Below are 12,423 nucleotides of genomic sequence, written 5' to 3' on the forward strand. Positions count from 1 at the left end.
GAATGCAAAATCGGTGTGATTATCTCCACTTACCTGTTTCTTCTATGGCCGTGTGTGATGTATTACTCGCATTCTGTAATTGTTCTTTTTTGTGAGATGTGCACTCGAAGGAGCAGTTGCGTTGCAGGCACACATTTGACTTTTTGGCCCGTACCGCACACCCTTTTCGTGTGCGATGGAGATACTTAAAAGACTAGATTTGTACTAGTGTATGAAGATGCAGAAATTTTTGGAGTGAGTTTCATCTTCTCTCCTCATCAATTATACACCACATGAAAATAATTCTGATACAGAGTGCTAAGAACCGATCGCAATGTGAAGCATTGGGAGAGGTCTAAGGCAAGCATGACTAACAGTTTGGAGGGAGACTAGTACATCCATGCAAACAAAGCACACGACATATATTAGAGTCTGGTATAAGGCATATTACAACAGTGAGTGTAGTAGTACACACGTGAGAGGAGCTGGACCTCATTTTGACTTGCTAAGCTAAACACAAACTCTAACATAATAGCGAGTTTTCAGTAAATTAGTTAAGCTGATGATCGATCGGTCGACCATCTCCTCCATCCAGTGAAATAACGATGAAGCATGCCACATACTATGTGGTAGCTAGCTGTTCGTATTATTTATGTATCACATGTCATCACTTTTCGCTTTGCTGCTAGTGCTAGTAGTAGAGGGAACCTGTAAGAAGACAAAGAAGTGACCGATTAGTCAAAATGAAAGTGTCGACTTGCCCGAACAAAAAGAAAATGAAAGTGCCGACCGAGATCGACCGAGCCAGGGAGGGAGATTGACCAACCTTGCCACCAGTCACCCCGGGTGGCTGCCGAGGCGTCACCGTCGTCCTTGTTCTTGGGCGGCGGGGCGGCAGCGCCGGCCGGATACTGCCGCTGAGATTCAGCGGCCGGATAGAAGTCCCGGGCGCCGTAGTTGACGGAGGAGGAGCCGTAGTAAGGCGACTCCGGTGAACCACCGTGCTTGGTCGACTGCTGTAGCTGCCGCCCTGCCGACGATGATTTACTCCCAACTGCTCCTGCTGCTCGACGTGAAGCATCTTTTCCGGCCGCCTACCATCATCAGCATATATGCGCATAAGTATAGATATGGAAGACGAATGAATTAACCACATATCTCAAATACACTACCAAAAAATAGGCTCCCTCTAATATAATATATATACATTGTGGTCGTGTGGCTATATGACATTTGTAGCTTACGTCGTGTATGAGAAGTAGATGCATGCATTTGGCATAGAAAGAAAGGATATGATACGAAAAATAAACAGATTAGCCCATATATGATTTAGGCGAGTGTGTGATGTAAAGTAAACAAAAATGTCTATGTCATGCATGAAGCGATATGCATGATCTATATCCATACTCCATAGTGACAACATGCATGCTGACTGATTTGCTTATGTCATGCCTGCTATACTGCTAGGATAGCTAGCGCAGGGAGCCAGGAAACTCCCTATAGCTGAATTACTTAACGAAGAGAAGAGATGATCAAGGGCTGTTGCAATTAAAACGAAGAGAAATGAAAGATGGGTGAAGAACAAACATGAAGAAAGCTGAGGAACAGACGCAGAAGTGCAGAACTTAGAAAGAAGCAAGGGATAATTTACAGACGTACGGGTGATGGGTTTGGGAAGACGGTGCTGAAGTAGCCGGCGGAGGAGGGGGAGGCGGCGCCGTCCTTGGGGCCGAAGAGGTCGTCGACGATAGAGGAGCTCCCGTTGGCAGCAGCGGCAGCCTTCTTCTTCCCGTCCATACCTGGATTGACTTGGCTAGCTGAAGCTAGGAGGAGGTGAGTGCGTAGATGGAATAGATTTGGCTACCACTCCCTCGCTCGCTCGCTCTAGCTGAGAGTTGGTTGGTGTCGGTTTGAGTTGGTGTGGTTCTACATGTTGCCGCCCGGCCGGCCTTTTAAAGGCGGAGCGCGGCCGACTTGGGACTTGACACCGACGACCGACGCTAGCTAGCTACTGGAGTACAGTGCACAGGGAAGCTAGGTCGGTCACATGCGTCTCTATCTGAAATCAAGTGAGCTTGGAGGATGTGACACATGCACGCCTCAAAAGCGTCCGATTTAGATGAGATAATTGTTCATGGATTCATTTCACAATGGATATATATTTGGTCTCAAGGTGACAAGTGCATACTACATCAGAGAGAAACTAGCTGGTTAGTAGATAGATGTGCTAGCTTAGCTAGTGGATAAGTGGCGTGCGGGGCCCACGTGATCCACCATGCTTCTTTTCCCCCTTTGGTTCCGTCGACCAAGCCGCGGACGACGATCGATGCCGATCTGAGACAGACAGATACCCGTGACTGGCTCCCTCCAACATAACGGCCTTTGCCCATGCACCAACGGCCGGCCGGTCTTCTCATCTCCTCGTCTTTAGCTATTGATCGCTACTTTTTTTCTGCACACGTACATGTATATGACATGTGTAGCGAGGTAGACATATGCGTTCACATGCCACCGGTCGGCCGCCATATCCATCCATCCATCCTGCTTGATTCATTGATGCGGCCATGCCTGCGCCATGTGCACGCATATATACCCGTAGCTTTCACCTTCACTTGAGTTTTATCCATGGCCATATGCATGAATATATCCCTGCCTTTCGTTTCGTTTCTTGACTTCAGGTATGCATGCACGTCCTGAAGATCCAGCAGGCAGGTGGTGGTTGCTCTAACCGTCAATGCATGTATATCCATCCAACGGCCGCCTGGACAATTAATCACATTGTTTTGTCTCGTCTACTTCACTCTACCTGCCTGCTCTTCGTGCATGTATACTTCGCACCGGCCAGTCAAACCGCTCGACACGTGCTTCCATACGTGTCTCAGCCGCTTCACACGTACCAACTGCATTCGCATGTGCGCCATACTCCAGCCATCTATGGATGGATGTAGAGCGGCATTGACCCAGGGACTATGGACACGCTCGCAATGTCTCACCCATCTATGGATGGATGTATGTATAAATTGGTAGTTTGGTTGTTAACCTTTTTCACATTTTCCTTATTACAAACTTTAAAGCATCCCCGGGGAACCGCTCACTTCTCCCCTTCCCCTCTCTCAAGCCGCTATAGTAGCTTGGGAGGTCTCCACCGCCGGCCGAGCCAATTCAAGACCCTCTCCGCCGGAATAGCCGACCGGAGTTGGTCAAGGAGACACGCTGGAGTAGATAGGAGTAGGTTTAGGGCTAGATCTAGTCTACTTTTTAGCTTTACCCATGTGAAGTATGGTGTAATGCCCTTGGGGAGCTGGTTGCGGTAGAGTTTGAGCTGCTCCCTGTGGCTTGTGGTGGCATTGTAGTTGATCGTGAAGCTCCGATGGAGGGAGTCGGAGGCGGGCGGGAGAGAGCTCCTATACCCCCCCCCCCCCCCCCCCTCAATAAAGCTCTTTTGCCTGCTCTCTGGATCTGGGCGGCGTAGCCTTGGACCATCCTCTTTTAAGCCACCGAGGTGGTGGAGAAGAAGAGGAGCTCCCATGTGGTGTGTTCTTTGGCGGATCTACGGAGTGGCGTCCTGGAGCTGATGTTCTTCTTCAAGCGCAACACATGTCGACCACGATTGTCGCAGTGATCTTCGGCCAAAAAGGTGGCCACTCGCCAACCTCCAAGTCAGAGGCCTTGTAGATTCATCGCTGGAGCTTGACGCTTCTAGAAGGCCAAATGGTTTCTCCCCAGTCTTCTGGTTTTAGCCAGCAGCTGGATCTTGTCGTCGGAGGAGAGCTTTTGAGCTTGCTGCTCTCGGAGATCGGTAAAAATTCCTGGAGTTCACTGATGTTTGGTGGCAGAGGCACCCTTGTCCTTGTTTGTTTTTTCTCCTTTTTCTTTTAGGGATTTTTTTTTTGTAAAGTTGGAGGTCTCATCTTCAAATTATAGGTTCTCCAGGGCGAGCGATGAAAAGGGACCTTCTTGTAAAATGTACCTGTCACGTGTTCTTCAATAAAAAGCTCCTCTGGGGTCGGTTGCCCCCCCCCCCCCCCCCCCCCCCGTGTTAAAAAAGCATACTTGGGCCTGCTATCACATTAACACTTGATGCCACCGTTCTTGTTGGGACAGATGCAACGGACGCAAAAAGAGGGAGGATGTGCGTGGCGAAAAACAATGGAGATGGTAGGGGCGAAAAATTGGATCCGTGTCTAGGCGTGAAAAGTAGCCTCACCGTCCTCTTAGTCAGTCACCACTGTTGTAGAACAAAATTGATAATCACTCGGGCAACAAAGATGGCGGCAACGATTTAGATCTGGGGTACCAGCTTCTCCGAATTAGTAAATCTCTGTCAACTGCTCCATCGGCCTCTCTTCTCACCGCCCTGTTGCGGTGAGTGTCGTAGATCTGCGGCGCAAACGAGCCATCTTCATCTCCAACATCATCTTTCACTAGTAGAAAAAGGGGTCTTTCGTCCAACCCTTTAGTACCGGTTTCCTTACGAACCGGTACTAAAGGGTGCATTAGTACCGGTTGCACTGCACAGACCTTTAATACCGGTTCGTGACAGGAACCGGTACTAAAGGTACCCTTTTGTCCCGGTTGGTTTCACCAACCGGTTCTAATGGTTTTTCCTGCTCCCCCCCCACCCCCACCCCCCCCCCCCCCCCCCCCCGTGGATCGCCTTTTTTTGCTTTGTAAAATACAAATGAAAATGATAGAAAATTCAAAAAAATAAAATGTTTTCAGATTCTTATATGTTATGCAACCTAGTATTTAGGGAAAATTAACAAATTTGAATTTTCACTTTTTTTGCAAAAAAGTTTTGAAAAATGGTAAAATCGCAAGAACTTTTGCGTACGACGTCGAAAAAAAACGTATAATATATCAAAATCATCGTGGGAAAAAGTTACATCCGAATTCACCCGGGTTTACCCGGTTAGCCAAATTTTAGATTCTCAAAATTCCAAATGAAAATATGAAAGCAGGAAGATTTTAGGTTTTTTCCAAAAATTAATAATTATAAGATTTTTTGAATCCCAGAATATTACTATTACTTTTATCAAATTATAAGATTTTCAAATTTTCAGGTTTAAAGTTTGGCAAAAAAATATTAAAAATTTAAAAAATAAATAAAAATAATACAAATTAAAAAGTTAATTTTATTTATTTATTCAACATTATTATTACATCATTACTTTTGTTTATTAAAAAAATTATTTGCAATACAAATAATAAAGAAGTGTCACATTGACCAACATGTTAATAGGATTGATATGATACTACTATCAACAACATGCGCGCGAAGCACTTGGAAGTGGGACGGAAAGGAACCCGGAAGTTAAGCGTGCTAGTGTTGGAGTAGTGTGAGGATGGGTGACCGACCGGGAAGTTTGACCAAGGTTAAGTAATTGACTAGAGATTAAGTGTAGTTAGAGACTAACGGAAATAATAGAAATTGTGAAAAAAAAGGGAGTGAAAAATAATTAGAAAAAAATGGATAAAAAAATTAAACGAAATAGCCTTTTTGTGAAAAAAAAAATCTCCAGCCCCGCGGGCACCTTTAGTACCGGTTCGTAAACCGGTACTAAAGATCCGGCACAAAGGATGGAGGCCTTTAGTGCCGGATCTTTAGTACCGGTTCCAAAACCGGTACTAAAAGCCCTTTCGAACCGGTATAAAAGGGGGGTTTCTCTACTAGTGTTTTCCTCGTCATCTTCGGCTCCAGCATCATGAAGCCGCCTCTAACCAAGGCTGTAAGCACCTGTAACCCACTCCCTCTGTAAAGGTATATTGGCCCAGTATGTGGTTTTGATAATTAATGATAATTCATATAGTTAAAGTTTTTATTGATTTTCTATATGTAGGAATATTCCATATGTAATGTTTGTATTCCATGTATTTGGATTCAAGAATAGATGGCATGGAGATAAAGATATAACTTGAGTATTGGCGTCAAGATATCGAGAGTTTGATTTTCAAGAGAAGAATTCAAGATATGGCTCTAAGCCAGTGTCATGATAGACTCATGAGTTGAACTATTTTTGACAAAGGTTTAGAGCATGCAATCAAATGAAGAGTTCTTTATGTGATATTATGATAGAGCATGAGAAGATACAAGGTTGACCAAGACTAAGAGCAAAGATTATATTCAAATTGGCTAACACATGAAGCATAAAGAATGCCATCTTGTGATATGGTAAGCCTTGTCAATTATGCTTTGTGAAGCATCCCATCATATATGTTTCTTTGTTTTGTTTATGTGGATTAGGTATCTTTCCATGGGAATGTTCAGAAGCAAGATTGCATATAGGACATGAGAGGAAGCCATCAAGTAGTGATCGTCAACAAGGTTGAGAAGGGCAAGTTCAAGATGAGCATATCAAGAATATCATGCTTGAAGCTTTCTGTCCATCTGGTGATAATGGACATGGTAAGTTGTGCCTTAATGAACCTATCCTGTAGTGTTGTATGGGGAGCGAATTACGAGTCTTCATGAAGTAACAATGATCAAGTGATGCACTTTGTCCTGAATGAAGCATGAATCGCCAACATCAAGGTCAAGATAGATGCACAAAACAAAATGTATGGCCTTGCTAGGTTATCCTTTAACCGGTCTCAAGGTGGTTTGATGAGTGCATTTCTAGCATGTTTTTAGTTCATTATTTTATCAAGTTATCATTGAGAAGTAGTATGATTTTTATATTTCACCGCGCTATCGCGCCCTTTCATGCTTGTCAACACAGGTGACAAGGTATTAACTTGTCAATGCCTACATATTGTAGACTAGGGTTTCGTTGGATGTAGAGGGCAAGTAGATCTCGAAGGTTTCAGCCGAAAAGTGCTCGACGATTAAGAAACTAGGGTTATGTTGACAATAGATTCGATCCTCTCTTCGTCCCTCGAATCCCCCTTATATAGGAGGTGGAGCCGAGGGTTTCGTAATACATAAGTTACAGAGTCCGGGAGGGTTTCCAACCCGTCCCAAAGATTATAAGTTATACTTCCTAATACAACTCTAGTTTTCCTTAATAACATCTTGGGCTTCCGAATCTTCTTATTCTTCGAATCATGGGCCTTCAGTAAACCCCGGGTACCATCTTCGACAGGCCCATTGGGGATGCCTATGTCAGTAGCCCCCGAGATTTTGCTTGAATCGAAGAATCAGGGAAAATCTCCAACTTTAATCATTCAATAACTCTGCCAAACTTATCACATATCTTTGGATATGCAATCATATATTGTACAGGGATAATGGTAGTTGGGGCTAGTTCATCTGACGGATCAGGTACTAGTTAACTGCTCTAGTGGCAATCCGCAAAAACCTACTTCAAGATCACGTCCCTGGACATGATCTCGGGATACTGGTGTAAACTTCGACAGGTGCCGCTTAAGGTCTTACCATTCTGTCGAGTCCCAGTCATATTTTATCGGGTACCTAACGCGTCCGTTAGGATTTTTCTTCGTATCTGTTGATACGGAAAAAAGTAGCAAACCGACGTCAGAGACGGCGCCACGCCACTCAGAACGGATCTGGGGTCTTACCTTCGCAAAGTTTTGCGGCATTCAGAGATTATTCGCTACTTTGGCGCTCTGAGAATATATTGTCAAGTGCTTTTTCGGCTGTTGGAATAGCACATTTTATTGAGTCAACGGATGACTTATTTTGCCTTCCCGATGGGAGTATATGTAGAGTTATTTATATAACTCGAAATATGCTCACTACTTCTTTTTTTCTTCTTCCTCTTTCTTTCTTTCTCTCTCTTTTTTTTATAATTTCATCGGGCACGCGAACAGCGTTCCCGATGGGAGTAGCCCCCGAGGCTACAGCCAAGGACTAGTGCTTGGTTGTAGGCTCAATACTTTAATGCCTCATGTCTTTATATTTTCATTCTTTCTCGAACTTTTCATATCTATAGGGTGCGCGACCAGCGCTCCCGATGGGAGTAGCCCCCGAGGCTATGAACAAATGCTTGCATTTGGTCATAGGCTCTTGACATTTCTATTTTGTCATACTCAAATTTTTCTTTTTTCCAAAGTAGCCCCGAGCATTTGGGCAAAAACTTGTATTTGATCAAAGGCTCTCGAAATAATCAATAATCTTCTGCTGTCGCCATTCTTATGAAGCTTCATAGCCGAGATTTCCTCTTGTCAAGGTGACATTATTGCTGACGACAGCCACGATCACTATATCGGGAAAACGCGAGAACTGCTCTCTCTCTGTCTCGTGGGCCCAAATTTCTTATCAAGTTGACACGTCGTGCAAGTGGGGGACACACGTCCTCCACTTTTTCTGGCGCACGCACTGTAGCGCCTGTTCCTTCCCTTCTCAGTGAAATTGCTTTTTTACCCCTTGTCCATGTGTACACCATCTATCTCACAATTTCTCCATCCAACGGTGCGCCGATTCACCGCACCTCTATTTAAGGTCATCGTCTTCCTCCTTCCACACTTTCGCTCGCGCCGCTCCTCTGCTCTCCTCTGCCAAAATCCTCCATTGCGCCCCACAGTTCTTGAGCTCAACCACGCTCGCACTTTGCTTCTACGCCATTGTTGATGCCACCGCGCAGACTCACCAGGCACAGCACTCCCGAATCGAAGATGGCGGCCGAGGATCTGGGGAACATTGAGTGGGAGAGATCCAAAATCTCCCCCCCAAGACATCAACTTGCTGAAGAAACTTGGGATCAGCAAGAAGCAAGATGCGCTGCGCTTCCCCAGTGAAGAAAGCTACCCAACCCCTCCTATGGAGTATCGGGTTAGTTTCGTTGACCACCTCATCCGTGGCCTCTCTGCCCCCATTCACAATTTTCTTCGGGGGTTGCTTTTTGTGTACGGATTGCAACTTCACCATCTTACTCCCAACTCCATCCTCCACATCTCGATTTTTATCACCCTTTGCGAATCCTTCCTTGGAGTCCAGCCTAACTGGTCTTTATGGAAGCGCATTTTTCTCTGTCGCCGCAATGGCTCTGCCAATGTTTCTTATAACATCGGCGGCGTTGTTATCTGCGTTCGCCCTGACGTCGAGTACTTTGACGTCAAATTCCCTGACTCAGTTCAAGGGTGGCGCAAAAAATGGTTGTACATCCATGAGGAGAATCATGGCTCTGTTGAAGACATCATCCCTCCTTTTGATGGTGCCGAAAAGATCTGTCGCCGTCGTTCCTGGGATGCAGAAGCTAGCGATGAAGAAAAAACGGCGACAGAGGCACTGATGACACGCATCCATCAGCTTCAAAATACCCGAGGAAAAGAATTGTCGGGTATCCAAATCACGGCGTACTTCCTTAGGATTAGGGTGCAGCCTCTGCAAGCTCGCAAAAATCCTCTTTGGATGTATACTAGCGATGAAGATGTGGATCGCCTGTCGACAGATTTATCGGTCAAGGACTTAGAAAAACTTGTCCGAAAGATCTCGTCGCTTAGCAAGAAGGACACCGTTCCGTCATCTTGCCGTGTGACGCCATATAGCGCCGCCAACGCGCTCCCACAGGTAATATATTTTTTATCATCTTTTGATTCATGCACTCTTTTTCTCTTTCTCCTTTAGTACTGTTATTTTCTTCGACTGCTGTTACTGATCCATGCCGATACTTTTTCTATTTTTTCCAGAACCATAAAATTGCGTCTCCTCTTCCTCCCCTTCCCGAAGATGGGGAAGTCGAAGAACGGGCTGTTGTCACCGATGACAACCAGGGTACTTCTCGCCCTGAGAGTGAAATCACGGGTTCTCGAAAATCCGCGGCATCCTCTAAAAAAGAGATTGAAACCGAGGCTACCGCATCGACACGCTCTCCTCCCCCAGCTGCTTCTCTGAAGAACAAGAGAAAAAGGGGCGAGGTTGTCGATTCCGGCACCTCCAAAGCCGGCGCTTTGCATGCCGAAGAAGTTGTTCCTGATATTGGAAAGAAAGCTTTCAACCCTTACGAGCATGCTCTTGTCAGCTCGTAAGCTCTTTCTACACTTGGTTGCATGTTCTCGATATTTTGTCTATTTTGTGTCTTATCTTGTCGCTTTATTTGCTGTAGTGACGACGAGGATGAAAATACACCTATTGACACGACTGCTCGAACGAGCACGTCTCGTACTTTAGTTGTCTCTGAAGCTCAACCTGATGGGGACGAAACTTCACCTCCTCAACAAGACACAGAGCATCCAACTCCAGCTGCAAGCCCCCGAGACTCTTCACCAAAGAGAGCTAGGGTAGAACCAGCCAAGGAACCTCTCCTGCTGGCTGGTAGTTCCACGACTCCTTCATTGGATGATGTAAGTTTTTCACTCTTCTTTTTCCGAGCATTTCAGTATTTTTTAACTCCCCTTTGTTTCTTGCTTAAGTGCTATCGAACTTTCTCTTGCTATATTGACTTTTCTTTTTCTTTTGGTCTTCTCTTCAGCCTTTGATGAAGGAGTTTATTCGCCTCGGTACCCAATTCGTCGGGTACCGTGACCATGCCAAGAAGCTTGAAGGTACCGTTTTATCTGCTTCCTTTGCGAAACATACACCACTTTTTTGTCATAACTTTTTGCTGTCGTTGATTATGTAGAAAATCTTGCGGAATCCAACAAACGTGCTGACGCTCTTGCTATCAAGTTAGAGCAAAGCGAAAAAGCTCGCCAGAAAGCTGAAGCAGATGCTGCCGCCGTCGAAGATCTTCGAAAAAGACTTCACGACGCGGAAACTTCTTTGAGCGAAAATATAGCTCAGCAATCTGCTCGTGAGATAGAAATTGTTGCTCGCTTGGAGTCGCAGAGTCGACGTTTTGTTAGTAAGTAATCATATCTCTTCTATTTCTTCGGATCATCAAATTCCTCTTGCCTTGCCTTTCTCTGACAAGTTTTCTTTTGTGACTCACTTAGGGAAAACGCAGCAGGATTATGATCTGGAGAACCCTGAAGGTGATCGCCTTCTCGACGCTCTCTCCCTCCTTGAGATCCATGGAGATGAGGCGCGTGAAGGTCTTGCCGATGCCAGAGCAGGTCTGTCGCAACTGTTTCCTTACTTCTTCCCGAAGAAGGAAGAACCCACGCCTTTTACCGATCTCACCAAATGCTTCAATTCTCAAGAAGATCTTGGGCTCAAGCTTCGGCAAGAAGGTTTGAAAGTTGGCGTTGAAGGCACTATTGCCTTGGTCGCCGACAGCCAGCAAGATGTCGACTGGGCAAGAGTTGGCGATACAACGGAGATGGAAACTAAGAGGTGCCAGTCGTTGATTAGGACTGCTAAGCCAAATTCAAAGAAAATCCTCGCCTACCTTGGATGCAAGCCAACTCCTGCTCCTAGTTCGTCGAAGCCGGAGGTCAAGTAGACCATCTTGTCTTCTTTTTTTACTTGTCTCTTTTGATGCTATCACCATAGTAGTTTTGGCGACAACTGGCTCAGTAGTTCATTAGGGACCCTCCTTTTGTAATATCTATGTATATACTTTGAAAATCAATGGAGATCTATCTTTGCTTGATGATTGATGTCGAAACTTTTATTTCCAGTTGATATTTGACAACTATACTTCAACTCCTGGTCCTTCCGATGCTTTTCCTGCTTCATCCTGTTTGAAGAAAACACCTGCTGCTGACGAACTTATTGAAGATTCCTCGAGTAAGGGTTCGGCACAAGACTTGGAAGAACTTCGCCAACAACTTCAGTCTATGAAAAAGCAAGTACTTATAACAATGGAACAGTCTCGAAAATCGTTGGAGAGAGAAAAAATTGCGCTTCAGCAGGCTCAGGATGCTATAGCTGAGAAAGAAACCGCGGTTACTGAGGCTGCCGAGGCTTTTTCGCGAGAAAATTATATGCTTCAACTGATGAATGACTCCAGCTTGGATATGACAGGTACACTTCATCGTCTTGACCGTGCTTGGTTTTTATCTTGCTATGCTTCCTTCCTTACTGATGTTTTCCATTGAAACAGGTTCATTTTTAGATACCGCTGCCGAGGATCAACGCGTTGAAGCCCGATCCAATGTACTTCTTAGACTTGCCGAAGAACACGGTTCCAACTTTTGGGTTACGCCTGAACGTACCCGCCAAATCGTCAGGTTTCAAGATCGTGCGGGTCAGGTCCGTGATTTCCTCGACTTCTGTACAAGGACATTGTCCTTAGTTTATGGCACCATGTTCCCGCGCAATAAGATGCCAGAAACCCTTCCTGAATTGATGGATAAATTTCGGGATGCACCTCAAATCCATGGGTTTGTGCGGGCCCAACTATCTGCCGGCGCCAGATTTGCTATGATGATGATACAAATCTGCTATCCAAAATTAGACATGAGTAGAATCGTCTCCAAGTGCCTAGCCAAGATGGCGAAAAGGAAGAGGAACGTCGGCAAAATTGATGACATTGTGACCCCTGTAGCAGAAGATATGATGGATGAACTTCTTCGGATGGACGCTGAGTTCTTCGTGAAGGGCAGCTATGCTGAACATAGTACTCGTACTGCAAATAATGAACGGATGACCATAGATGATAT

The 12,423-nt window shown here is 45.3% G+C and overlaps 1 protein-coding gene across 1 annotated transcript; it reads right to left on the reverse strand.

Annotated features, from left to right (window-relative positions):
* Positions 1-376: 376 nt before the first annotated feature.
* LOC127334133 (uncharacterized) lies at positions 377-1,921 on the reverse strand. The gene is made up of 3 exons (XM_051360551.2): positions 1,639-1,921; positions 806-1,073; positions 377-687 (listed from the first exon to the last, which is right to left on the reverse strand). Exons 1-3 carry the CDS (start codon positions 1,774-1,776, stop codon positions 671-673), a joined length of 423 nt encoding a protein of 140 aa, XP_051216511.1. The 5' UTR covers positions 1,777-1,921; the 3' UTR covers positions 377-670.
* Between the last annotated feature and the right edge of the window lie 10,502 nt (positions 1,922-12,423).

The sequence above is a fragment of the Lolium perenne genome, chromosome 2 (assembly GCF_019359855.2).
Source record: "Lolium perenne isolate Kyuss_39 chromosome 2, Kyuss_2.0, whole genome shotgun sequence".
In the NCBI taxonomy this organism is placed as follows: domain Eukaryota; kingdom Viridiplantae; phylum Streptophyta; class Magnoliopsida; order Poales; family Poaceae; genus Lolium; species Lolium perenne.